This window comes from Kogia breviceps, chromosome 1 (assembly GCF_026419965.1).
Source record: "Kogia breviceps isolate mKogBre1 chromosome 1, mKogBre1 haplotype 1, whole genome shotgun sequence".
Taxonomy (NCBI): Eukaryota; Metazoa; Chordata; class Mammalia; order Artiodactyla; family Physeteridae; genus Kogia; species Kogia breviceps.
Window position 1 is genome coordinate 193,248,225 of NC_081310.1, and position 27,196 is coordinate 193,275,420.

The 27,196-nt window shown below is 53.8% G+C and overlaps 2 protein-coding genes and 1 long non-coding RNA gene across 13 annotated transcripts in view; 1 reads left to right on the top strand and 2 right to left on the bottom strand.

Annotated features, from left to right (window-relative positions):
• Positions 1–10,034, bottom strand: part of MFN2 (mitofusin 2) — a 28,462-nt gene extending 18,428 nt beyond the window's left edge. Inside the window, exons 1-5 of one of the 9 annotated variants that reach the window (XM_067017211.1) lie at positions 9,688–9,773; positions 9,336–9,456; positions 8,406–8,541; positions 5,162–5,285; positions 3,602–3,780 (exon numbers count right to left, since the gene is read on the bottom strand). In XM_067017211.1, coding sequence (XP_066873312.1) covers positions 3,602–3,776 — 175 coding nt within the window. In that variant the 5' untranslated portion in view covers positions 3,777–3,780; positions 5,162–5,285; positions 8,406–8,541; positions 9,336–9,456; positions 9,688–9,773. Of the gene's footprint in view, positions 1–3,601; positions 3,781–5,161; positions 5,286–8,405; positions 8,542–8,658; positions 8,780–9,335; positions 9,457–9,687 lie in introns of those variants that run through there. The other 8 variants (XM_067017175.1, XM_067017204.1, XM_067017205.1 and 5 more) reach the window with 8 other exon arrangements.
• Positions 10,035–10,440: 406 nt separating this feature from the next.
• LOC136792877 (uncharacterized) lies at positions 10,441–12,226 on the top strand. Its single transcript, XR_010837438.1, has 2 exons — positions 10,441–10,516; positions 12,051–12,226. It is a non-coding gene; the product is annotated as an uncharacterized lncRNA (long non-coding RNA).
• A 3,095-nt stretch (positions 12,227–15,321) lies between these two features.
• The window catches only part of PLOD1 (procollagen-lysine,2-oxoglutarate 5-dioxygenase 1), a 28,653-nt gene continuing 16,778 nt past the window's right edge, over positions 15,322–27,196 (bottom strand). For 2 of the 3 annotated variants that reach the window (XM_067017215.1, XM_059041830.2), the window contains 10 exons: positions 25,606–25,727; positions 23,798–23,902; positions 23,219–23,344; positions 22,768–22,909; positions 22,036–22,149; positions 21,285–21,350; positions 20,533–20,637; positions 19,161–19,307; positions 18,063–18,188; positions 15,322–16,419 (listed from right to left, as the gene is read on the bottom strand). In XM_067017215.1, the coding sequence (XP_066873316.1) occupies positions 16,264–16,419; positions 18,063–18,188; positions 19,161–19,307; positions 20,533–20,637; positions 21,285–21,350; positions 22,036–22,149; positions 22,768–22,909; positions 23,219–23,344; positions 23,798–23,902; positions 25,606–25,727 (1,209 nt within the window). In that variant the 3' untranslated portion in view covers positions 15,322–16,263. Of the gene's footprint in view, positions 16,420–18,062; positions 18,189–19,160; positions 20,262–20,532; positions 20,638–21,284; positions 21,351–22,035; positions 22,150–22,767; positions 22,910–23,218; positions 23,345–23,797; positions 23,903–25,605; positions 25,728–27,196 lie in introns of all 3 variants that reach the window. The other variant, XR_010837435.1, reaches the window with a different exon arrangement.

Here is a 27,196-nt window from a genome sequence, read left to right on the forward strand (position 1 = left end):
TGTGGCTCACGGGCTCTAGAGCCCAGGCTCAGTAGTTGTGGCTCAGGGGCTTAGGTGCTCCGTGGCATGCGGGGTCTTCCTGGATCAGGGCTCGAACCCATGTCCGCTGTATTGGCAGGTGGGTTCTTAACCACTGCGCCACCAGGGAAGCCCCGATCGCTTTTCAAATACGGTCTCATTTAATCTACGGCACGTGCCCATCAGAGTTAGCAGATGGCGGAGCTGGGACTGGGACCGGGTCCCGGTGCACCTCCACGAGGCCCTGCCTGTTCCGGCCCCGCTCACTGCTCCAGCCAGGTCTTGGGCACCCGCTGCCTCGCATGCTGCCTCACCACGTCCCCACGCTCGCCACTGCCGTGGGCTTTGCTCAGTGCTTCCCCACGCCCCTCCCCCACCCTGAAGAACTAACGCACCGCCTCGGGGTGCCTGGCTCTTTCCCACTTAGCCTGCCCTGACCACCCCTGAGTCAGGTCCCCTTGTTTATGCTCCCACAGCACCCTGTACTTCTCCTATCTTAGCCCTTATCTCACCACAGGGTAACTGCCTAGCTCACCTGTCTGCACCACCTACCACGTGAGGGCCAGGCTGTCTGACCCCAGCACGCAGCGCTCGGCAGGTGCACAGCTCTCGCTAAGCAAACAGGTACTAGGATCGCCGCGCTGCCTCCTCCCAGGCCCTGACAGGCAGGTGGGTAACACACTCTGGCAGATGTGGGAGCAGCTGAGCAGGACCCGGACCCCACCCCGTCTAGTGCTTGCACGAGGAAGGTCATGAGCTGGCCGGACAGCAGACGGGCGCTTGCCCCTCAGCACGCTCTTGCTGCGATGGGCTAAATGCTTATGTGCCCCCGTGTGATGACGGTTTGACGGTACAGCTGACCCTTGGACAATACGGGGCTTAGGGCGCCGACTCTCCGCACAGTCAAAACTCAGCATGTGATTTAGTCAGCCCTCCGTATCCACGGTTCTGCATGCACAGATTCACCCACGGATTCTGTACTACTATACAGTATTTGCTACTGAAAACAACGCACACATAAGTGGATCCGCGCAGTTCAGACTCATGTTATTCGAGAGTCAGCTGCATAGAGAGATGGCGACCCCATGCCTGGGATTAGTGCCCTTACAAAAGAGCCCCAAAGAGCTAGCCAGCCCCTCCTGCCGTGTGGTTCCATGTGATGATACAGAGAAAAGACAGCAGTCTAGGAAGCTGGCCCTCGCCAGACACCAAATCTGCCAATACCTTGATCTTGGGCTTCCCAGCCTCCCGAACTGTGAGAAACAAATTTTTGTTGTTTACAAGCCACCCAGTCTATGGTATTTCTGTTACAGCCTCCCAAACAGACTAAGGCACTTGTGAACCACTGGGCTGATAGGCCCCAGCACTGAGAGCACTCCCACAGCATTCAGAACACGACCAGCGCATTTCAGAGATGCCCAGTGAGTTTCCCCTGCAGCTGTTGCCATGAAAGGAAGTGAGCAAACCAACAAGACCTCCCCACATCCAATGGTCACCCCCTACTCAGACCCATCAACATTCTTCCCTTATGTGGGCACCTGGGTGTGGCCTTTGGAATGCGCCCCAGAGGAAGCTGGCTCTTAAGCCTGTGGCGACATTTAAAAGAAACAGTCAGTAGACCAACAAGCTCTTGTTACCTGCCCTTTAAAGAACAGTCCCAAGGCAGTAGCCATCCCCTTCCCTAGCCAGGACAATCCCAAATACATCTCAGGATCGCTCCAGCACTTTCCCTGCTAGTCCACCAATACGAGAGGCTTCATATTTTCACAAAAAGAGAAACCAAAACGCCCACTCCTGATGCCATCACATAAACACCTTCATTATTAAGCACGTGTTCGTCCACAGAACCAGCTGAGTGAGTCAGAGCATCACAGAGGGTTAGTCTGGGCTCCAGCGGGACAGGGGCCTGGTCTGTCCCACCTCTGCAGGCACAGGGCCAGGCACACCACGACTACTGCTAAACAAACAGATAATAAACTGGAATAATTACAACCACCAACCTTATAACCTTGAAATTCAAATTTTTAAATTTAACAGATACTTTGGGAACGCCTCTCTTGCTTCAAGCACCACGCGGAGGGCAGGGCATAAAGAGTCCATTCGGGCTGCGCGAACAAAATACCACGACTGGGTGGCTTAGACACAACAGAAATGTACTGCTCACGGTGCAGGTGGCTGGAAGTCTCAGATCAGGGTGCCAACCTGGTCAGGTGAGGGCCCTCTTCCAGGTGGCAGATTTCTTGTTGTGTCCTCACGTGGCGGAAGGGGGCGAGGGAGCTTTGTGGGGTCTCCTTTATAAGAGCACTAATCTCATTCATGAGGGCTCCACCCTCATGACATAATCCCCTCCCAAAGGCCCGACCTCCTAACACCAACACTGGGGGCCTCAGGATTCCAACACGTGAACATGGAGGGACAAACATTTACACCATAGTACTGGAACTCTTTCCTTTCGTTTTTGTTTGGTTGTTTTTTGTTTTTTGTTTTTTGTTTTTTTTGCGGTACGCGGGCCTCTCACTGTTGCGGCCTCTCCCGTTGCGGGGCACAGGCTGCGGACGCGCAGGCTCAGCGGCCACGGCTCACGGGCCCAGCCGCTCCGCGGCATGTGGGATCCTCCCGGACCGGGGCACGAACCCGTGTCCCCTGCATCGGCAGGCGGACTCTCAACCACTGCGCCACCAGGGAAGCCCTATTTCCTTTCTTTAAAGGGAGCCTAAAGTAGCAGCCTGACATGTAAGCCAAGCAGAAGCCGAGGTGCTCCGGTGGAAAGCAGACAGTGGAGAGCAGTGTGTCCCAGGGGCATTCCCATTGAACTTTTAGGGTTCTGCAGACTAGACTTTAGAAACCCCTGGTCTCACCCGAGCCCCTCTTTCACAAATGAGGAAACCAAGGACAGATAAGATTCAGCTACTGGGTCTTCACTGACAATCCCAGGACCTGGAGCCAAGGTGTGCCTCCTAGAGAGGGAGTCTGAGAAGCCAGTAGCTGGAGCTGGCGCTCAGATCTAGTGGAGCCCTGGGAACCAGTCCTTCTCTGCTGACAGAGCAGGGATTAGAGGTTGGGCTCGAATTAGTAACTAGAGGAAAAGGTACTGGTGACACAAGTTTCTTATTCATAGTCCTGTTGTCTAAAAATACCAGTGAGAGAACACCCTGGTCAGGAGCAACCAACACCAGGACAGCGACCAGACTGACGGCAGCCAGGCCGGGCCGAGGAAAACACCTGGGCTTTGGAGTCAGAGACGCCCGGGAAAAGGCCGCTGTGTCACTGACAAGGTATCAAACAACTCTCAAAACCTCAATCTGCTTGTCTCTTAGATGAGGATACGATTCACCTACCCCTCGTGACTAAATGGAACAGAGTTCGTAGAATTCTTCAATGATAGGTCCCTTGTTTTCCCGGCCCAATCTCCCCGGAGTGCAATTCCACATGCTTCCAAGAGCAGAGCACCCCTGAAGGTGACAACCCACCTGGTCTTGAGCTCCTCAAGGGCAGGGCTGTACCTCCCCATCCCCCAATCCCGCCACCTAAATATTGAGGCTGACACAGGAGTGGGCCTGGCTGACTGGGTCGCCTGTCTCACCTTCAAGGAAGGTGGCGCTCTCCTGGATGTAGGCCCCCAGCTGCTCAAAAATGCCATTGATCTTCTTCTTGGCGGTGACAAAGTGCTTGAGCGGGGAAGCATTCACTTCAGCCATGTGTCTCTTATCTTTCTTGACTGTGATGATGGAGTTGCATCGAGAGAAGAGCAGGGACATTGCGCTGCAAGAGAAAGAAGGCACGTGAGCGAGCGCAGGGACACCCAGCTCAGGACGTTCTGCTGGCGTGCAGTGGGGTACAGAAGGGGGATGGGCACCAGCTCGAGGGTCCATCCAGAACGTGGGCCCTCCAGGATGAGATCAGGGACAGCAAGATCAGAACCAGCACCTCAGGAGTAGGAAGGGACCACTTGGGCCAGTCTCCATGTCACACAGTGTGGGCACCCAGGGCCCTGAGCTCAGGCCTAGCACTGGCTATTCCCTGCCTGGTGAACAGGAACAGGTCTGCCCTCCTCATCTCAGAGAGAGACAGAGGGGAAACACAAGGTAACACACAGAGAAGCCTCCTCAAGCCTTATTCAGAAAAGAGTGACAGAAATCTCACTTATTTCCTATACATCACCCCCCTGAGAAAAAGCACTGATTATTGAAAACAGTGGAAGCATAGTGACACTCAAGGTCAGGCACTCCCACCACCCTGCCCTGGCTACTCTGCTGCCCAGTCCTGATGGCCCTAATTCCTAACTGGTTTTTTGTTTTTGTTTTTATTTTTGGTTGCTGGGCAGGGGTGGAGGAGTGGACGGCAAGGAAGGGTGATCTTCAAACGAGAGAGGTCTACTTCTACAATTTACTTAAAAACGTTTACTGTTCTCTTTCACTTTAAATGTGTACACTGTAGACAATGTGAAAACTAAAGGAAAAAAAAATCCACAACCCCACCATTCTGTGACAGGCACTCTTAACATCTGCTTATCATCACGGTCTGTTTTTGTGTGGGTAGCTCTCCTGCTCTTATTCAATCACACACACATCTTTGCAGGTTCTTTTTCTTCACATGGCAATAACATGTGAGAGGCCGTGAGGCTTAACTCCTAAGCCCTAGAGATCTTTGCTCAAAGTCAAAAGAGGGAGGCAGGCCAGAGGAGGCGGTCTCCAGATGCGGCTGGGCATCCCTGGATCGTTCCCCAGAGCTCCCAGCTCGCACAGTGCCATTTCTCCAGCGGAGCCCTCAGACGCTGGGAAGTCACAGGGAAAAGGCCTTTCTGAGGATGAGGGGAGTGTGCACAGCTGTGTGTGCCCGCTTCTGCCCTCCTCAACACCCTCCTCCTGTCGCCCCCCCCCGCCCAGCCACCCTAATCACACCGCCCTCCACCAGACCTGGCACTCGCTCTAGCTGGGAAACGACAGCGCACTGCCCACTGCCCACGAGTGAACATACACGAGAAACTGTCAAAGCGTGTTGAACCAGTTCCCGAGAAGCAGAAAGGACATCTGGAACAAATGCATAACTGAAAAGTGGCCCTTAGGAACCAACCATCCCAAAGGGTGGGCAGAAAGAGAGACCCACAGGGAAACGGGGACCCACAGATTCTGCCTAAACCTACCCGTTATTTTGCGCTGTTCGTGATTTCTGGGGAGATGAGGGAGGAAAGTGAGTGTGTGTCCTTCCACCCCAGGAATACGCCACAGCTGGGAGATTTTCTAAGCATGGAGCCCACGTGTCAAGGGCTGAAATAAGAAAGACAGCAGAGCTCTGAGAAGGGGAACTAGGAAGAAAATACCACTGGCTCCTCCAAAGCAGAAAAGGAGAGTACATTGAAATCAGGCTTACTGTGGCCCAGCAGGAAAGACTCTTAGAGAAACAGGGGATATGGGTAAGCAGAAGAGGAAAGTCACCGAAAGGAGACCTGGGTCTGGGATGGCATGATGTAGCTAGCATTACAGATAGATTCTGGAATCAGACAGAGCTGGATTCAAATCGTGACTGTACTATTTCTTGGCTGTTTAAACCTCAGAGGCTTGGATTCGTCACATGTACAAGCATGATATCACGTACACCATGAGAAGATTAAAGATGACATGGCACGAACTCAAAGGTAGTTTTACATGTTATAAAACAACAAGAGTAATAAACTCCACCAGCAAGATCACAAGACTTCCCCCTGGAATAGCCAGCCTTCGTGGGAGGGCAGAGGCAACTCCACCACCAGCACCATAGAGGACACAGGTCAGCTCAGGGGTGAGGCTCAGCAGTGCCCCACCCCCAGAAGTGACTTGCTTGCAGGCAGCAAGTTCTCAGAGGGAACTCTTTCAAATTCTGGTCATTGTTTGCAAGTCCAAAGGGTATGACACCAAAGGCGTTAGTGTTCAGTAAATGCAAGATTTAAAAGCGTACACACTAGTTAAAGCTTAGTGCTTCAAGGTTACCTGGTCTGCTCAGAGTGCAGCCCATCCAGGTGCTGCCCTGCTCTCACATTCCCCAGCCGGCAGCTGCATGTCCTGAACCGCCAACCCCTCCAAACTGCTTTCTCTGCCTCTGTTCGTGCCTGAGCTGAGATTCCATGTCCGTGTTACACATGTTGCTTTCATCCTGGAATCCTCTTTCCTTATTCACCCACTTGGCCTACTCCTCCTGTCCTTCTAGACCCAACTCTAGTGTCACCCCCTCCATGAAGCCTTCCTTGACATCTCTCTGGAGGCCATGCAACCTTACCAGACTTTTGGCTTTTTTTTCCTTTGTCATACTTTCTCCCTGTCTAATCTGTGAGCTTCTAGAAAGCCAGTCTCTAATACAGAGCAGTGACCTATTTCCATTTCTACTTTCCTCCTCTACAACTGTAAGAGACATGGTTTGAGACAGTGAATGACCCTAAAGGGGATTACCTTCCTACCCATCCAATCCTGGAATACATATATTTCCTTTTTTCTTAAAAAGCAGCCTTTGGGGCTTCCCTGGTGGCACAGTGGTTGAGAGTCTGCCTGCCGATGCAGGGGACACAGGTTCGTGCCCTGGTCCAGGAAGATCCCACAACAGTGAGAGGCCTGCGTACCGCCAAAAAAAAAAAAAAAAAAAAAGCCTTTGGCTAAGCATCTGTTTCTTAGTATTTGGAGTTCAGTGAGTCAAGAGAGTTAAACAAATCCTTCAGATTCCAGAATGCAATCCTTCCAAAGAGCAAGCTGGGCGTACATACGTGCACAAACAGACCACAGTTGCAAATACACACACACAAGCCAAGATAGGGCCCCAGCTATCTTGGGGTTCCACCTGCTGGCTTCCTATGCTTCTAGAGCTGGGGGAAACAGCTGGTTCCTGTTCCTCCTCTGGAAAGCCCTGACAGCCCCTATTTCACCACAGGGCTCACAGCAGGCATGCAGAGCCAGTCCCCCAAGCACAGCTGGGCCAGAGTTGAGCTCCGGTATCAGCTACACTCTAAGCGGCATGCTTCAAGCTGTTGTGACCGCCTCAAAGTGATCTTCTTTTGTGTGTGTGTGGTACGTGGGCCTCTCCCTGTTGTGGCCTCTCCCGTTGTGGAGCACAGGCTCCGGACGCGCAGGCTCAGCGGCCATGGCTCACGGGCCCAGCCGCTCCGCGGCATGTGGGATCTTCCCGGACCGGGGCACGAACCCACGTCCCCTGCATCGGCGGGTGGACTCTCAACCACTGCGCCACCAGGGAAGCCCTCAAAGTGCTCTTGAGGTCATGGTTTCAGAGAGTTTATGGCAGCATTTCCCAAAGTGTGGTCCACAAAACTGCAGTGGACAAAAATGATTCCACAGTAGAATCAATTTGTAAAACACTCTATGCTACAGTCCCCCTCCACTGGAGTACACGAGCACAGCAAAGCCTTTGGGAAGGAAGGCCTGTTTAACTGTATTTAACGCAGCATTTCACAACTTTATCTGAAGAAACCCTTCTTCTATGTCACAGTTTTTAAAACCCTGAGGGTCACACTTTGGGAAAAGCCTCATTCATCCTAGTAGTCTCCCACTCCCGCCCCAAAAAAGTGCTGGGAGCACAATATTAACAGATATGAACCTAAGACCAGAACGAAACCCAATCCTAAACTGCTATTAGGGACTTTCCTGGCGGTCCAGTGGTTAAGACTCCATGCTCCCAACACAGGGGGCATGGGTTCAATCCCTGGTCAGGGAACTAAGATCCCACTTAATGCAGCCAAAAAAAAAAAAAAAAAAAATTAAACAGCTATCAGCACTTCCAGGTACTGAAAAGCTCTGCCTCAACCGAGGCTATTAGTTAAGCAGGATTAAGTGCCTTGGGTATATGGATAGCAACAGCAAAATTCCCAAGGTGTGTCTGGATCCCAGGCACAGTCCCTGAATCCACACCACCTCTTTACCCAGTTTCATGCACAGCAACTCCTAGCAGGGGAAATAAAATGGATTCACGGATTGTCTGCTGGCACAACTGGAACAGAGGAAAAGCTGAGAAACTGAAACATAAGAGTATGCAGGGTAAAGGGGCAGAGTAGACTCTTAGAAGAGCTGTGATTAGGAGCCAACGAGCCAACTTCTGCTGGGCAGAGAGGGCGAAGGAGGACCAGCACAGCAGAGAACAAACGAGGGAGACAGAGACTCATTCTTCAGGGAGCCCAGAGATCCCAGTCACTTTCTGAACAGTCAATCTTTAAACGGGCTCTCTCGGCAACCAGTGAAATCCTCCATGGACGGTGAATGGAACTACAGCTCTTTCCAACATGGGTTGGAACGCTCCAGCTCTGCGCAGAGATGACCCCATCCAAGAGACCTGCTGCTGGATGGCCAGCAGAGTACACCCCTTTCCACTCCACCCAGATCCAGGGTGCCAGATGTCACAGCCACCCCACTTACTTTATGGATGGTGAGAGACCTTCACAGGGTGGGCATCGTGGACATGGCTGGAGTCAAAAAGACGAAAAGAATCTGAGTTCTCCTTTGTCCTGTCTCAGCCTTAGGTTGGCTACTGATTGTGTTGACTCCACCAATTCTGAGTTATTGGAGAGGAAAAGGGACGTATCAACAGGGCAGGGAAAAAAAAGATGCCAAAGAAGTCTAATCAGGTTTAAAAGCCAAACAAACTCATCCCCGAGGGAAGCTTACTCACGGAGGTATTGCAGTGGTATGTGAGGAAGTGCCCTGGGGAAAAACACAACACACAGGTGCAAGGCCAAGCCCGGGTGTGCACAAACACGTGTTCAGACATGTGCTGGTGAGAAGCAGGGACCCTGGTAAAGGCACATCCAGAGGGGTGAGAGGAGGGGGCAGAACCAGGTCAAGGACTGGGCTTGAGGACTGTGGCACTGAGGATTAGAGACGGGAAGGTGGAGTTGAGAGAGAGAAGTGGAACTTACTGAAAGCCTCTATCTGCCAGAGGCTGTAAAATATCTTACTTAATTCTCAATTCCATGGTGCAAAGAGAGGCTTGGAATACTTAAGAGATTTATGGACTGCTAGTTAAGTGGCCAAGCTGGGAACTGAGATATCACCTCCCGTTGACTGTAAAGCTGACTTATTTTCAATTATGAGAAGCTGCCTTACCCGACCCTTGGGGATGGGAAGGGTGACAGTCAGAGCCCTTTCTGGGAGGAGAGAAAGAGAGTAAACAGAGAAGTTAAAGAAACAGGGCAATCAAGGCTTACAACAGACGGGAATGGGCAGTTTTGGCTTCAAGCATCCAAGCAGCTAATTATTCGACATTTTCTGTCTGCCCTCTGTGCGTGTGTGCTAGGCGCTAGAGTCAGAGATGGATAAAAAACAGTCCCTGCCCTCAAGGGGGCTTACCGTCCATCGAGAAGCCAAACAAGAGACAACTGTGGAGAGCAAGAAATGCCCAAATTTGGGGAAGTCAGAGCAGGGCGCCTACGGTGATGAACGTAGGCACCTCTCATGTGCTGAGTAAGTGCTGGCAAATGCAGAGAACTGGATGAGAAATGGGGAAACGGCAGGGGTGGGATGTGGTGGTGAAGGATGAGAAAGCGGGGGTGACAAGAAGCCTTAGGGTACCCCACTCCCGAGTCCCGCGTCCCGCGTCCCGCCCCCTCCTATCAGGGCCGCTGAGGGCCCGGCGGCGAGGCCGGAACGTGGGGACGCCCGCCGGCCCGGATCCTGAGCCCCCGGGAACCCGTTGTCTTACAGGCCCACGCCGGGGTACTCAGGACTCGCCGTGCTGGCCCGGGCCGGGTCCCACCACCCGACGCGCTCGCCCTCTCACCTTCACCTTCCCAGCCTCCCGGCGGTCATCATAACCCCGACGTCACCAACACGCGCCCCCCGGGGACAGGCGGGAGGAGGAGGCAGGACGCACGCGTCACCAGCCGCCGCAGGTTCGCCGTTCTGGTCCCAGTGAGTCGGTGGACTCCGAGCTCAGCAGGTTCCACCCTACTAACCCTTATGGGTCAGGGGTCAGCTGGCTCAGCGCCTGGAGAGGCGCCTCAGCGATCTTATTCACCTCCCAAGCGTCCCAAGACGATGACGTAAAGTTCGGGACTCCCGCTGCATCATGGGGGCTGTAGTTCCGCCAGGCGCCGGTAAGGGCTGGGGTGGGCGGGGCCACGAGCTGTCAAGGGGAAAAGAAACCAAGGGCGTAGATTAGAGGTTCCCGCTCTTTCGTTTGTTGACCCAGAGCCTGACCCCAAAGACCCTGTCTGCTCTGGAATCCAAGCTTGCGTTTGGTAATTTTAAACAAGAGCTCTCAAGACTAAGACAGGAAGCAAGCCTGGGCCTGCCGCCCTTCAATTGACTTTGAGGAAGTAAGAACAGCAACAGTCCCTGAGCAGGCTACCTAACATACATCGTTTTGACCTTCACAGCGGTCCCAGCTGGCTCAGAGGGGAGATTACAATCCCAGCTCACATATGGCAGCTTACTAGGCCTCATTATGTGCCAGGCACTGGGACACTGCAGTAAACAGGCTCCTGATGGCCTCAGCAACAGCAGGGAAGGCTCCAAGCCTGCGCTCTCAGGTATGGCACCCCCCAGCCATGTGTGCTACGAGCTTCTGAAATGTGGCCAGTGCAAACTGATATTTCTAAGACTCGGTAAGAAAAGGAATGTAAACAATCTCATTGATATTTTTGTATTGTAAAATAATAGTATTTTGGATAAATTGGGTTAAAATATATATATTACTAAAATGAATTTCACCTGTCCATTTTACTGTTTAAAATGTGGCTGCTGGGCTTCCCTGGTGGCGCAGTGGTTGAGAGTCCTCCTGCCATTGCAGGGGACACGGGTTCGTGCCCCGGTCCGGGAAGATCCCACATGCCGCGGAGCGGCTGGGCCCGTGAGCCACGGCCGCTGAGCCTGCGCGTCCGGAGCCTGTGCTCCGCAACGGGAGAGGCCACAGCAGTGAGAGGCCCGCGTACCGCAAAAAAAAAAAAAAAAAAAAGAAATGTGGCTACTAAAAAATCTAAAATTACATAAGTGGCTCGCTGTGATATTGGGGTTTATAATAAGAACTATATAGTTGGTCTTTGTCCACTGTGCCTGCCTAAAGCCCTGGTAATTACCTATATAAGAGGCATAGGGGCATCTTTTGTCATAATATTTAGTTTTGTCCTCAGTTTCTGAAACAGCTTCAGAGCTATGCAAATGAAGGTGAAATGAGTGTCTTTTCGTTATTCACACCTTTCAACCACACCTGAGTTTATGTTAATGAGACAACTTTTGGAAAACTCCTTAAGATGGGGGCTTGTTGCCAGGGGAACCCAATCACAGGATTAGAGGGTTGCAACTTTCAGCCTCACCACCCCTCTCAACCTCCTGAGAGAGGAGTTGGAGATTGACTTGATTACTAATGGCTGATGATTTAATCAACCATGCCTATATTCTCAGTGAAAGAAAGGTTCTTGCCCCATGGCAGAAGGAATTCAGGGATGAGACGGGGAGGTCAAGAAAGTAAATTGAGTACTTATTTAAGCAAAAGTACGCTCTCAAAGGGAGAGTGGGGCTTCCCTGGTGGCGCAGTGGTTGAGAATCCGCCTGCCGATGCAGGAGACACGGGTTCGTGCCCTGGTCTGGGAAGATCCCACATGCCGCGGAGCGGCTAAGCCCGTGAGCCATGGCCGCTGGGCCTGTGCGTCCGGAGCCTGTGCTCCGCAACGGGAGAGGCCACAACAGTGAGAGGCCCGCGTACCGCAAAAAAAAAAAAAAAAAAAAAAAAAAAAAAAAAAAAAAAAAGGGAGAGTGGGCAGACAGGTGAGTAGCTGCCCCCGAGTTTTCTTGGCAAGCCGGTTATGTGGGGTGTACAAATGAAGGGGCGGAATATTCATTGCAGAAGGAAGGCTTGGGGGTCGTGTTTCCTGATTTCATTCCAGCTCCACCTTCCCGAGGGGAGGAGGGATTTTTGTCCTTATTTAACCTTGATTGGAAGTGTTGTGGCGCCAGTGTATGATGCGTATTTCTTATCTGCAAGGCTAATTTTTATTATAATGAGCAAAAGGTTACATCTGGACACCAGAGATTCCCACCTTTTCCCACCTTTCTTTGCCACCCCAGGATATGTGGTTTGCTGTCAGTCCGGAGGTTCCTGCTTTTCTCTGTCTGCCTGTGGACCTCAAGATGCATGGTTTCCTGCCATCTGGCCTGTGCTCCCCTTTCTCTGCTCACATCTAGCCACCTGCCTTTTTTTTTGGTGTATTTTAAAAAAATAATTAATTAATTGATTAATTTTATTTTTGGCTGCGTTGGGTCTCTGTTGCTGCGTGTGGGCTTTCTCTAGTTGCAGCGAGCAGGGGCTACTCTTCGTTGTGGTGCGCGGGCTTCTCATTGCGGTGGCTTCTCGTTGCGGAGCACGGGCTTTAGGTGCATGGGCTTCAGTAGTTGTGGGTCGTGGGCTCTAGAGCGCAGGCTCAGTAGCTGTGGCGCACGGCCTCAGTTGCTCCGTGGCATGTGGGATCTTCCCGGACCAGGGCTCAAGCCTATGTCCCCTGCATTGGCAGGCAGATTCTTAACCACTGCGCCACCAGGGAGGCCCTACCTGCCTGTTTTAACACCTATGTAATGAAGTCCTCATAAAAAGCCCTGAACTATGGTCCAGAGAGCTTCCAGGCTGGTAAACAAGTGGAGGTGCTGGGAGGGTGGCGTGCCCAGAAAGAGCATGGAGGGCTTCCAATGCTCAGGTTCCTTATATAAAATGGCATAGAACAGCTCCTCCACATCCAAATACGTATTTGGATAAGGAAGGCCAACTTTATTCCTACCGGACTGCACTGCTTTATAACCATGGTAGAATCTTGCCTATGGACCCCTCAAGAGGCAGATCGTTAGCCTTCGGACCAACCAGCTTATCAGTTCCCAGTGAGGTTGGTCAGAGGTAGCTGTCCCGCCCTTTCTGTGCTAAGTGAGCTAGTAGCCTCCCATCCTAAGAGTCAGACCCCAGACTGTGAGGCCACACTCAGCCCCTGCCTCAGGGTGTGGCCAGGCCTCTGGATGTGACACACACGGGGGCCTGTACTTGCTGCCTTGTAGAGCAGCTGTCTGTTCTCCTCCTCCAAGCTCCCTGGCCTCCCTAAGGGGACTGTCAGTACTCCAAGGGTACAAAGTGAATTCCGTTTCCCTTCTTCGGCAGAATCTTGTCCAAGTTAGGAGGAGGCCTGGAGGTTCTCCCCCTTAAACATCTGTCCTGTCCATTCCCTCCTGCGAGCTCTGGGCTAGGCTCTGGTCACTTGCCTGGGCTGCTGCAGGAGCCTTGGAATCCATCCCCAGCCTCTAGTATGACCGTCCACCCAGCACCCTGCTTCCTCTCTGAAGCACTGCCTCAAGCTGTGAGACCTCCAATGACAAGGCTCCCCTAGCTTGGCTGGTGGTGTGATTGTGGGGCTGCAGGGCAGGGGTGGGGTGCATTCGCAGGACATCTTTTCCACATTACCTATTTCTATTTCGATGAACTTTTCCACGGTGGACATGAATTGCATTTGTAATCAGAAAAAGGTTAACAATGAAAAACAACCCTAAGACACACACAGACACACACACAGCACAGACCATCTCAGACAGGACACCCAAGAAACTGGTTACACATGGTCACTTCTGGGGAGAACTGGGAAGCAGTGGGGGGGTGGGCGGTGAGAGATGGGAAAGAGATTAAGATTTGCACTGTTTGAATTCACCATGGGTTTTTTAAACACAAAAACTTATCTTTAAAGGGGAGGGATAAATTAGGGATTTGGGATTAACACATACACAACTACTGTAAATAAAATAGATAAGCAGGGCTTCCTTGGTGGCACAGTGGTTGGGAGTCTGCCTGCCGATGCAGGGGATACGGGTTTGTGCCCCGGTCGGGTTCGTGCCCCGGTCGGGTTCATGCCCCGGTCGGGTTCGTGCCCTGGTCCAGGAGGATCCCATAGGCCACAACGGTGAGAGGCCCGCATACCACCCCAGCGTACCGCCCAAAAAAAAAAAGATAAGCAACAAAGACCTAATGTATAGCACAGGGAACTATATTCAATATCTTGTAGTAACCTATAATGGAAAAGAATATACATATAACTGAATCACTTTGCTATATACCGGAAACATTGTAAATCAATTATACTTCAATTTTAAAATTTTTTTTTAAAAAAACTGATCTTTAGTATATATGTGCAAAACCCCTGAATGACTCCAATTAAAGTCCAACTCTCCTTAGCCAGGGAAAATGGGGTTTGCAGTCTGACCCCCTCCACCCCACCCACACAAGCCAGCCTGCTTCTCAGGTCCCACCTGTGCCTTCCCGGCTCTAGCCTTTGACCTAAAGAGTGTCTCTGCCTATTGGATACCTCCCTCCCCTCCAAGGCCCAGCTTAAATGGCATCTGCTAGCAGGCTTCTCAGCCTCAGCACTACTGATACTTTGGGCTGGGTCATTCTCTGTTGGGGGGCAGGGATGCCTCGCAGGACGTTTAGGAGCATCCCCGGCCCCTACTCACTGGTGCCAGCAGCATTCCACCCCCCTTCCCAGGGTGTGACAACCCCAGAGCCCCGCAGACACTGCCAAATGCCCTTGGGGGCAAAATCACCTGCTGGTCCCTCCTACTCCCCACAGCACTTCTACAACCATTGTGGCATTTATCACACCGGTCCACACCACACCGGGTCCAGTGAACTGCATTTGGTTTTTTGTCCTCACCACTGATTACAGGATGCCTGGGCGGGGTGGGGGGGACACGACCAGGGACCAGATTTCTGCTGAAATCATATTCAAATCCCTGTCCTTACCACTTGTGTGACTTTAGGCCAATCCCTTGGCTTCTCCAAGCCTACATTTCCTCATCTATAAAAAGGTGATGGCTGGGCTTCCCTGGTGGCGCAGTGGTTGAGAGTCCGCCTGCCGATGCAGGGGACACGGGTTCGTGCCCCGGTCCGGGAAGATCCCACGTGCCGCGGAGCGGCTGGGCCCGTGAGCCGTGGCCGCTGAGCCTGCGCGTCCGGAGCCTGTGCTCCGCAACGGGAGAGGCCACAATGGTGAGAGGCCCGCGTACCACAAAACAAACAAACAAACAAACAAAAGGTGATGCTAGCCCCTACCCCAGAAGACTGCATGCCGAGCCGGCCTGCCATGCACGATGCCCAGCCCAGAGCAGGGACAGATAGAGGTTACTGCTTATTATTAATAAATGCCCTGAAGTGTTACTGGTGCTACATATCAGCCCAGGGTGTGGTGGGGCAGAAGTTCACTGTTCCCTGACATTCGTGTTTGCAAGAAGGGTGGTCAGCGAAGGCTTCGGAGGAGGGCGGCACCAGATTCAGATCTTAAGAGACGACACAGTATGCCCCAGGAAGCAGTGCCTGGCTTATACGGAGGGTTTATGGAATATACAAATGACATGGAGATCACATGCGACTGGGTGTGGGAAACACAAGTCACCCAATCTGCCAAGTCACCCACGGCCGGCCTTCCTTGCCAATCGTGAGCTGTTAAAGTTTCTCCCTGCAGACACCCGCCCTGACATGTATACACCCGCCCACCCCAGCATCTCCCACTCAGTGGTTTGAATGACCTTTAGTAGAAACTCTCCTGTTTCCGACTGTCTGTCCCTCTCTCTGGAGGCATTCAGGACAGGGTGACGCAGTGCAGTGTGTGGACATACCACTCCCTGCTCTGCGCCCCCAGCAAGGGTCAAGTAGAGGATGGAGCTGTGGCATCCGTGCATTTCCTGTCTCCTAGGAGGTTTTCTCAGTCACCGTCTCCAAGGGACAGAGTTTTGCTCTCATGATTGACAGGAGCCAGGGAGGGTGGGGCTTCAGCAGTCCCACGGTCAGGGTGGGGACTTGAGCCTGATCCAGGTCTCGGTGTCAACCCTGAAGCTCGAAGCAGAAGTCCCCTGGGCTGCCGGGGAGAAGCTCTGGGGCGTAGCTTCTCACCCCGAGAGTCTCTCTGGGCAGCTGCGTCAGCCCCTCTGCTGCTCAAGTGTTGCCCCTTGGAAGAAGCAGAGAAAGTGGGACTGGGTTTTTCAGGAAGCGGGATGGGAAAGGACGAGACGCTACGAAGCAGTGAAAGTGAACAGTTTCTCCCAGGGCTGTGTCCAGAGCACCGGGAAAGTCCCAGCCAAGGAGGTGTGCTCTGCCTCTAGCCTGTGGCCCAGTCTCTCGGATGGCGGCTCCAAGAGCAATGAGAGGTCAGGAGCCTGGAGGCTGGATCTGGTTCCCTGGGACCCCGAGGTCCCAGAGGCTGCTGGGCAGTGGTTGTTGACAAAGAGGAAGAGGTCTGTGGTGGCCGGGCCGGGCCAATTAGGGATCGACGAAGGAGACTGCGATGTAGCGGGTGCCTTTGGTGGTGGGGAGCCCCTCGTGGTAGTGCGTGAGTCGCCCGGGGTGCATGAGAGTCCAGCCCTTCCGTGGGGCTCGGACGGAGCAGTTGTAGCGCAGGAACCGACAGCCCCCGCCCTGGGAGACAGGAGGTGTCAGTTACCCAACAGGAAGCACCAGTTCCCCAATGGGACGCCGGGCCCTTCCCCTACTACCCCCATTCTCCCATCTGAGCCATCACAGCCAAGGGGCTCTCAGCACAGCCTGCCTGGGGATGCCTTGCAGAGCAACGGTCATGAGCTGCCTAAGGAAGACACTCAGCAAAGAGCAAGGGATCAAGAGCACTGGCCTTGCAGGGAGGCAGCACTGGGCAGTGCCAACTAACTCTGTGACCAACCTGAACCTCAGTCTCCCCCTCTGGAAAGTGGGCATTAAACTGTACAGGGTGGTAAGAATTAAATGAGATGATACAAGTAAGAGCTTAGGGTTCAGTTTCTCAACCTCAGCACTGTGGACATTTTGGGCCAGATAATCCCCCCCCTCTTTTTTAAAATTGGGATAAATACACATAACATAAACTTTACCATCATAATCATTTTTTTTTTTTTTTTTTTTTTTTTTTTTTTGCAGTATGCGGGCCTCTCACTGTTGTGGCCTCTCCCGTTGCGGAGCACAGGCTCCGGACGCACAGGCTCAGCGGCCATGGCTCACGGGCTTAGTTGCTCCGCGGCATGTGGGATCTTCCCGGACCAGGGCACGAACCCGTGTCTCCTGCATCGGCAGGCGGATTCTCAACCACTGCGCCACCAGGGAAGCCCTATCATAATCATTTTTAAGTGTACCGTGGTATTACGTACACTGCTGTACAGCTATCACCACCATGGGCCAGATAATTCTTTCTTACGGGGGGGTGTCCTGGGCATTCCTGGCCTCTACCCACTAGATGCCAGTAGCACCCCCATAGTTGTGACAACTTCAGGTATTACCAATGTCCCCCCCAGGGAGGGGGGCAACATCATTGCCTATGAGAACCTTGATACACTGTAAACTCTCAAAAAAATGACAGGTGTTTTTATGGGTGTCTGTGCCTGCTCAGGACTGAGGCCCCAAAAGCTCTTAGAAAACAGTAGCTTAAGGAGTAAATGAATGAATGAATGGCTGGCTCCCTAGCTGATCACACCTAGAGGCCTTCCCTGGAGCCCTGAGGCCCTCAACTGCTCCTTCTAAACCCTCACATCTTCCTGGTTTCCCCAGCCCTCCCATCTGGCCTCGAGCTTGTGCCCCGCACCTGCACTAACTCTGTCCTGTCATTCCCAAAGCTGCCTCTTACTTTCAAGAATGATGAAAACCCCGAGCTTTTGATTGCTAATAGCTGTTGTTCCTTGAGTACTCATTATGGGTCCCTGTAAGCGATTACCTGGATGGACTCATTTACTTCTCACCATTCTGCAGGGGCCCCTCTAGGTTTTCCCATCTAAGACGTGAGGAAACTGAGATGCTAAGAAGCGTGCCTGGTTATATGTTACAGAGAGCTGGTGAGGGGACAGACAGGACCCAGGGCCAGGCATTCTGGTCCTGGTCCTCCTGTGCCGCTGCTCTATTATGTTTAAAGCTTCTCCCTTGCACCAAATTGTGCTCTGAGCCCACCCCTTCCAAGAGGCCGTCCCCATGGACCTGGAACCCCTTCTCTCGGGTTCCCTGGCACCGGCATACCCTGGGCCCCTCTGCCCGACCACACTGTGGGTGCTCCCCAGCCAGCCCTCCCCCCGGCCCACCCTCACCTCGTAATCCACCCCAGCCCGGTTCAGGGCAATGTTAATGGTGAAGGTGGAGGCGTCGTGGTGGGGCATCAGGGAGGGCTGCTCGTCAGGCTTGTAGCGGACCACAAAGGCCAGGTCGAACTGGGCCTGCGTCGAGGAAGCGGGACAAAAGAAGTGGAGTTAGAGAGAGGCCCCCGAAGGCCGGGAAAGAAAGGCAGGGGTGCACAGAAGGGACCCCTCATCCAATCGCTGGAACGTTGGCCGGGAGGGCAGGTCTGTTTATGCTGTGTTCTCCAGTGCGTGGCACAGAAAAGGTTCTCAGTTAAAATGTGGGGAGGAAGGGAAGGGAAAGAAGGGGAGGACATGGAGGAAAGGAGGGAAGAGAGGGAGAAAGCGAGGACGGAGAGGAGAGGAGGGGAGAAAAAGAAGGGAGGAAATGAACTTAATCCTCACAACCCGTTCTGGGTGGTGATTCCTTGAGGGTAAGGCCCAGGCACACTTAGAGCAGGTATTTGGAGAAAACCATTTAAAGAGGAGGTGACTGGGGGCTTCCCTGGTGGCGCAGTGGTTGACAGTCCGCCTGCCGACGCGGGAGACACGGGTTCGCGCCCCGGTCCGGGAAGATCCCACGTGCCGCGGAGCGGCTGGGCCCGTGAGCCGTGGCCGCTGAGCCTGCGCGTCCGGAGCCTGTGCTCCGCAATGGGAGAGGCCACAACAGTGAGAGACCCCGCGTACCGCCAAAAAAAAAAAAAAAAAAAAAAAGAGGAGGTGACTGAGAGAAGGGGTGCAAAAGCCAAAGAGGCAGTCAAAAGACACACGAGGGAGGAGCTAAAGGAATGGGCACGCTGGCCAGCTAACTGGGGCCTTGTCTGGCGGGCTAGCGTAGGAGTCACTGAGGCAGGATTTCAGTACACAGAGAAAGGTGCAAAGGGGTGAGTCAGAGGCTAGAGGCCCAGTGGCCTTCCATTACCCTAGACGCCTCCCGGGGCCCCGCCGCACACCCGATGGGAGGAGACTTCACTCCTGGAGACCAAATAGTCCGTCACTTCTCCCCCAAGCCAGGAGCACCATCCTCCCCACAAGCCCCGGCCACTGCCACGCCGCCGCAGGCACGCCCACCCTGGTGTAGTAGCCCGGGTAGAGCTTCTCCGTCATGGGGGCGATGTAGTCCACCAGAAACTTGTACCACTCCCTCTCAAAGTTGATCTGGTTCATGTGGATGTCTATGGTCGGCACGTTTTCGTAGCCGCCCTGGATGCGGTTGTCCTGGAAGTGACCAAGGAGAGTGTGGTAAGCAGAACTCTAAGGTGGGCCCCCCCAACCCCGCTGGAATCCCAGCCCCCAACCCCCGGTGTACAGGCTCTGTGTAATCCCCTCCCTTTGACCTGTGAACCCGATGGGATGAGGTTAGGTTACAGGACAAAAGTGAAGGGGTTTGGCAGAGGTAACTAATGTAACCAGTCTATTGACTTTGGGTTAATCAAAAAGGCACTCATCCTGGGTGGGCCCTTCAAGGAGGATCTTGAAGAGGGAGACTGTGTCCTGCTGGCCTGGAAGGAGCAAGCTGCCTGAAATTCTACAGCTGCAAAGAAATGAGTTCTGCCACACGAGCATGGAAAAGAACCCCAAGCCTCAGATGAGACCCCAATCCCGGCTGATACCATGACTGCAGCCTTGTGAGGCCCTGAGCCGGACTCCCGACCCACAGAGACCGGGAGATAATAAACGGGTGTTGTTTTAAGCTGATAAACTTTGCGGTGATTTGTTACACAGCGCAGAAAACCAATGCAGAAGGCCACAGGTTAGCTGGGGCACTAGCATCCCAGGGCCGGCCCGGTCAGTGGAGCACGGGGTTCACCAGACCCCACACGTGGGCTATGCGAGTTCCCGGGCTCTGCAGATGAGCTCTGCCACCAAGCACGTAGATTAGGCAGTAAGCAGAACCACCGCTTACTCAAGCTGCCAGCCCGAAGGTGAGCTGGCCTCTGAGGCACACAGGCCCAGGGGCTCATGTGCCTTTAAAAATGGTTCCTGAACTTTCCAAGACGGGTGCAGGTATGAATTCCTCCTTCGGGGAACGCACAGCCTGTCACATCCACCACGCCCCTCGCTTCTGCTGTCTGGTGAACTTGGCGCTGCTGTCGCTTCCTAATTCTTCTGCGTCCCACACTTAACTCATTCCTCCCCCATCTCCATCCACGCCTGATCTGGGGAAGGAAGCTGAATCATTCTAATGAGAAACCAGGAACTGGAAAACTTGCAATGTAAGCTTGAGGCAGCTCAAAGTCACCCAGCAGCAAGGGCGGCTTGGGGACCCACACCCCAACCCATTTCTCAATCCCTCTGCTCCTAAGTGCACCCCTGCCAGTGCCCCCATCTCCCAAGAGTTGCAGAGAGGTTGGCTGGCTTGCCGGGAAAAGAGCCCAGAGGGCAGGCATGGGGGGAGGGGCAGCCTCCCCGCAGTCGCGGTCCAGGCGTCCGGGACCCCTACCTTGTTGTCTCCCAGAGACCACTGGCCGTAGTGCTCCATCTCCTCCACCAGCTCATCACAGGCCGTCTCCGTGAAGATGGGGAACCAGTAGACGTCTGGGCAAGGCTGAGGAGGGCGGGGACTCGGTCACAGGGCCCAGAGTGGCGTCGCCGCGTCCTCCCCCTGCCCCCATGGCCCTCTGCAGAACCCACAGCAGGCAAAGGCCCATCACGTGGTCTACGCCCGGCCCCACACACTCCAGTCTGTGCGCCCTCCATGTCCCCACGAGTGTCCCCAGGGAGCAGGGGCTCAGTGAGCTGCTGAAGGGAGAAGGAAGCAGAACTCAGAGCTGGCCCTTCTCAGCCAAGAGCAGCCAGGGCCAGGGCCAGGAAAGGGACACGCATATCCCCAGTGCCCCCAGGGAGCAGAGGCCCGCAGGCCCCGGGAGAAGAAGAGAAGCATTTGTTTCTCATCCTAGGCCCACGGTCCACAGCTGAGACCACATTTGGGGATATTTTCTTCTTTCTTGTTCAGGCCAGGCAGGAAGCGTCAGGCACCCCAGGCCCCTGCAGACTCCAGCTGGAAAGTGGCAGCAAGAGGAGGGGGCCCATCCCACTGTCCATTCCCTCACCCCAAGCAGTGCCAGAGCACAGAAAGGTGCCTTCTCCCCGCCCAGGTCGGCTGGCTTTGTTCCTCTGCTGTCTGTCCCCCACTGCAGCAGGTGCCAGATGTGAATCCAGCAGCTTTGTTCCCAAAGGGCCTCCAGTCCTTACCATCTCCACCATCTTCCCTGCCAGGGCCTTGGTGTAGTTCTCGTGGATGTACTTCTCCTTCCAGTCCTGTGGGGAGTGGGAGAGGTGGGGTTCTCGGGCCCACCTGGGCCAGCTGGGGCTCACCCCTTGTTCCACCGCATTCGCTGCTCCAAGACGGAGTTCCGCCCCGCAAGCCCCCTGGGGGGTGGGACGGGGTGGCGGGGGAGCCGGTATGTGCCTATGCCACTGGGTCATGTGAGCTGATGGGCCCACAAGTGTGCCTGCAGGAGGGGGTTTCTGCATGTGTGTGTACACGTGTGTGCATGTGTGTACAGGTCAGCCTGCAGGTATGTACATGTGCCCACATCAGCCACAAGCTTGCACGTCTAGGGATGCTGTCACAACTTTCTCCTCCTCTGATCATCACAACACCCTCAGAGGTGAGACAGGCTGGGATAGTACACCCATTTTAGAGCTAAGATAACTGAGGCCCCAAACGTGGAGAGGCTCAACTAAGTCACAGCTGATGGACCACAGACCTCAGCCTCTGACTCCTGGTCCTCCCTCCACCAGATGGCGCTGCCTCTGGAGATATCCTCCTCTCCCCACTGAAATCCTGCCCAACAAGCCCCCTGGGGCAGAGGAAGGCGGCGGGGGTGGGGGTGGCTTGGGGTCCCAGCCAAGGTCAGGCTGTGAGAGGGAGGCTCCTCAGGCCACAGGATCACTGGGGTCTCCTCCACTCCCACCCCCGCCCACCCACGAAGGGCCTCACCTCGGGGTTGCTGAACACCTCCCAGAGGTCGTTATGGAGGTGGGTGGTTTGGTAGCTGTCCAGGGACAGCAGGTGGCCGAAGGCGTGCCGGTTGGTCAGGAACAGGAACACATCCTGGGGAGAACGGGCCGGATGGAAGAGACCCTTCCCCTACCCTGCACGCCCCCAGGGGTGGGGTGGGGGGCACGACTGCAGCCTCCTCTGCCCACCGAATTCGAGTTCACCTCATCTCCCCAGTGCCTGGATGAGGCCTGCCACTGGGGATGCAATCAAGGAAGACTTCCTGGAGGACTGAACAGGAATGAAAGACTGAATGTGCAAAAGTAAAGGATGGTGTTCTGATCCTGGAGTTAGTTGTGGGCACAGGGGAAACATTACCCTCCCGTCATCGTTTTTAAAATAACCACAAAATAATATTGGGTGGGGCATGGGGGTAGGGTAAGGGCATCTTGGGCACATTACTTGGAGTAAAGGTGGAGAGTTTTAGGTAGAAAGTTTTCTTTAGGCTCTGTCAAAAATGTAAATAAAAGAGGTGGTGTGAAAACAGGTGATGTGAAAAAAAATGATCCTGCAGATCCCGAGGACCAGACCTCATGCCCGGGGCCCCAAGTGCCCCCACCAGGGCCTGGCAGCCTTGAAGATGGGATCTCAGAAGCTGCAGGGCCTATGGTGACAAGGTGGCCCATCTTCCCTGTCAACAGGGCCTCTTCTGACTGCCCAGCCCGGGCTAACCTGCTGCCGGATATTGGCACAGAAGGCCATGTCCGGGTCCAGCTTCCTGTGGTGGAATAGGTCCATCTCCTGCAGCTCAGCCCGCAGGGCACTGCCCTTGATCAGGTAGATGTTTGAGATGTAGGGCACGTTCCAGACGCCGCTAAGGGAAAGAAAGGAAGATGGAGGGGGCTACAGGCGATGGCGAGGGGTCATAGTCTGGGGGTCAGGGGGAGGAGGAAAGGGGAAGTCACAGGCTGGGAGGGCACGATGGTGGTGATTTGATTCCCCTACCCTGGGCACATGGGCCCAGGGTAACTATCAGGAAGTCCTCCTGTGCGTCTGACTGCAGTCTTCCTTTCTTCAGTTAAACAGGAATTTGAGAGCAACAGGGCAGGAATACGGGGGAGGGCAGTGCTGTGAGGCTGAGAGGAAAACAGACGGGGCCGCCCCCCACCCTGCAGGTACTCACACACGCCGCCCCTGCACAATGTCCACGTAGTCCTCGGAGCGGGCGTAGTAGCCATCTGCACTCAGTGCCCCCCAGAAGTTCGACCACAGCCTCCCGTGGCGGGCCATCAAAGGGGCGATGACATTTCTAGGGAAGGAAGCGCCTCAGAGAGAGTCCCTCTGCCGCGGGGAGGTTGGGGCAGAGCCAGGTGTGGGGAAGGGGAGGGGGAGTGCCTGCACCCTGCAAGCACCTCCCTAGGCTACGGCCTGGAGCCGGGTCGGCCCATCTGGTGCCAGTTCCCTCCCACAGGGCAGCCAGGAAAGGCTGGCAGGGGGGTTTGGGGGGATGGGAGTGGGGGGGGGGCGAGGCTGGGGCTTGTGGCCAGGAGGTGGGGAACGTCCTAGACCAAGGTAGCCAGGCTGGGAAAAGCCCGGGGTCAAAGGTGAGGCCAAGGTGGAGGAGGAGGAGGAGGAGGAGGAGGAGGAGGAGGAGGAGAAAGGCAGGGGAGGGGCTCCCACCCCAGGGCCAGGGCCAGGGGCATCGTGAGCCCTGGCTCCGAGGGCCTGCTTTTCCAGCAGGCACAGCCCACCCAAGCCTCACTTGTTCTGCTCGATTAGCAGCTGCAGGGTTTTGGGCTCGGTCAGGGCCACATCGGCATCCACGCTGAAGTAGTAGGTGCAGCCACGGTCCTGCCGGCACAAGTCCCTGCAGGGAGGGGGACACAGAGTCAGTGGGGACAGGGTTCTGGCGCCAGCCTCCCCACCCAGGATCCCAGAGCTACCCCCAGGCTGCAGTCCCCAACCATTGCCCGTATCTGCCATCACCAGGTACCACCAGCCAAGGGCCTTTAAGGAGCTCAGGCCGGCCCTGCTGCAGGCTGGGACCAGCCACCTCCAGGTCCCTCCCAACTCGGAGACCCAACCCCTGGGCTACGGAGCTGTCAAGACAAGGCCCAGAGCCTGGCAAGTGGTGTCTAGTGCCCTGAAAACCTTGCTACTGGCCAGAGCAGGCCCACAGATAGGTGCCTTCACTGCCCGGGGCTATGGGTAAACTGTTTCTGCCTTTCTGGAGGATAGTTTGGCAACTTGTACCCGAAGCCTTAAAAATCTCATACTAAGTAAAGTAAGTTAGACAGAGAAAGACAAATGTGATATCACTTATGCGTGGATTCTAAAAAAATAATACAAATCAACTTATTTACAAAACAGAAATAGACTCACAGATATAGAAAACAAACTTATGGTTACTGGAGGGGGAGAGATAGATTACGAGTATGGGATTAACAGATACAAACCACTACATATAAAATAAACAACAAGGATTTACTCTCCAGCACAGAGAACGATATTCGATATCTTATAATAACCTGTAATGGAAAAGAATCTGAAGCTGTACACCTGAAATTAACACAATATTGTAAGTCAACAATAGTTAAATTTTTAAAAGAAATCTATGTTCTTTTTGTTTATCCGGTGCCGGGCTCAGCAAACTACGGGCCACAGTCCAAATCTAGCCCACTGCCTGGTTAGCTCATGAGCTAAGAACTGTTTGTTGGTTTTTTAAAATTTATTTTATTGAAATATAGTTGATTTACAATGTTGTGTTAATTTCTGCTATACAGCAAAGTGATTCAGTTATACATACATATATATATATATACACACACACATACACACACATTCTTTTTCATATTCTTTTCCATTATGGTTTATCGCAGGATATTGAATATAGTTCCCTGTGCTATACAGCAGGACCTTGTTGTTTATCCATCTTATAGATAATAGCTTGCATCTGCTAATCCCAAACTCCCAATCCATCCCTCCCCACCCCATCCCACAAGTCTGGAAGAACAGTCTTACATTTTTAAATGGTTGGGGAAAACAAAAATCAAAAGAAGTCACGTGAAAATCCTATGAAATTCAAATTTCAGTGTTGATAAATAAAATGTTATTGGAGCACTGCCACACTCATTCGTGCTCCAATAGCTGTGCTGAGTGGTCCCGGCCGAGCCCACAAAGCCAATTTACACAGATTTAAGCTAGTCCTTTTAAAAATTTTTCCAGTCTCGGATCTGGACTTTCTAATTCTTTTAGAGTCAACACAAATTACTTGTTTGTTTTAATGATAAAGGAAAAAAAATCAGAGATTGTTTCTCTAATTGTCAGCATTTATCTACTCTGGCCCTCCAGTCCTTCCTCTTTCTCTCATTTGCTTCCTGAATCCAATCGACAGTGCTCAGCCCCTCCCGGGAGCACTGAGGTTGGCTCAACTATTTCCCCATTTGAGAGATGGGAACACTGAGGCCCAGAGAGGGGCAGGACTTGCTGGAGACCACACAGCCTTCTGAACCTGTCTCCCCGCCTGGTGCTCCTGATACCGCAGCCCCTCTGCCGCGACCCCCAACTCACACGCCCATGTTCCTGGCGTCCGCGTTCGCCACCCGCACCTCGGGGCCCAGCAGTTTCACAGACTGGTACTCGCTGCCATGCTCTGCCAGGAACTGCTCCGCCTGAGTCTTATGTTGCTGCTCCTGGGGGTGAGGGGATGGAGGGTGAAGATGAGGCTTCACCCCAGGGACCACAGCACCTTCTGCTACTGCAGGCTGCTCTCCATCATTCCTGGAGCATCCCCGGCCATCTGCTTTCCTATCCCCAGAACTCTGCCCGCGCCAGACCTTCTGACTGGAGTGCCCTTCCTGACCATCCTCCTCTGACCAGGCCAGGCCCACAGGCCTCTTAAGAGCCTCTGTCACCAGGACAGTGCCCCTCACCCCACAAGCCACACATCCATAGTCGCCGATTCTGCTGGTCCAGGGTGTGGCCCAGGAGTCTGCTTTGCTATAAAACGCTCCAGGCGAACTTCAAAGTGCGCTCTGAAAAAGAGTTTATACCTGGAGCCCCTGCACCAGGAAGCGGAAAGAGCAGGGTGTTTAAAAACAAACCCAGGGGGCTTCCCTGGTGGCTCAGTGGTTGAGAGTCCGCCTGCCAATGCTAGGGGACACGGGTTCGAGCCCTGGTCTGGGAAGATCCCACATGCCGCGGAGCAACTAAGCCCGTGAGTCACAACTACTGAGCCTGCGCGTGTGGAGCCTGTGCTCAGCAACGGGAGAGGCCGCGACAGTGAGAGGCCCGCGCACCGCGATGAAGAGTGGCCCCCACTCGCCGCAACTGGAGAAAGCCCTCGCACAGCAACGAAGACCCAACACAGCCAAAAATAAATAAAAATAAATAAATAAATAAAAATTCAAACAAACAAACAAACAAAGAAACCCAGGGTTCAGAGAGAAACCCAGCTCTGCTCTGATTAGCTGCATGAACTTGGACGAGTCACTTCACGCATCTCAGCTTCAGTTTCCTCCTTTGCAAAACGGGAGGGCGATCATGCCTCCCTCACGGGGTCACTGCAAGGAGTCAACAAGTCAGAGCACAGAGTAGGTCCTCAAAGACTGCCTGGAACGGTTCTCTTTTTCTATACAGTCAGAGTGCATGTGTGTGAGGTTTGACGTCTCCAGGGAAGCTGGCAGCCTCCCAAGGGCAGGGCCTACACCCTCCTCCTGTTTCCAGGTGGAACAGTTGAATGAATGTCTGTGACCCACGCAGAGCTGAGCTGAGTGGGGGACCACAGGTCCCTGGGGGTGAGGTGCAGACAGCCAGGGCCGAGAGGTCTCGGAAAGGGGTGACCTAGACGGGGCAGCTGAGAAGACTGGGGAAGACAAGGAGTCTTAACGATTTGGAGAGCGTATCTGGCTTCTCTCAGCAAAAGCTGAGAGGCGGGACTTTATCTGTCTGGGAAGGAGAGGCAGGCAAGGGAGGGAGCTAGCCCTGAAAGCCACAAAGTAGCAGGCCTCCAGGCCCTCCCCGATTCCTCAGAAGGCACTCGAAGACTGAAAACCAAGTTGACTATCACCAGGTCAAATCAGGAAAGACTGCCTGAGGCGGGAAGGGAAACAATGACAATGTCAGCTGAGAGCACCTACTACGCAACTTGTTTAACGCTTGC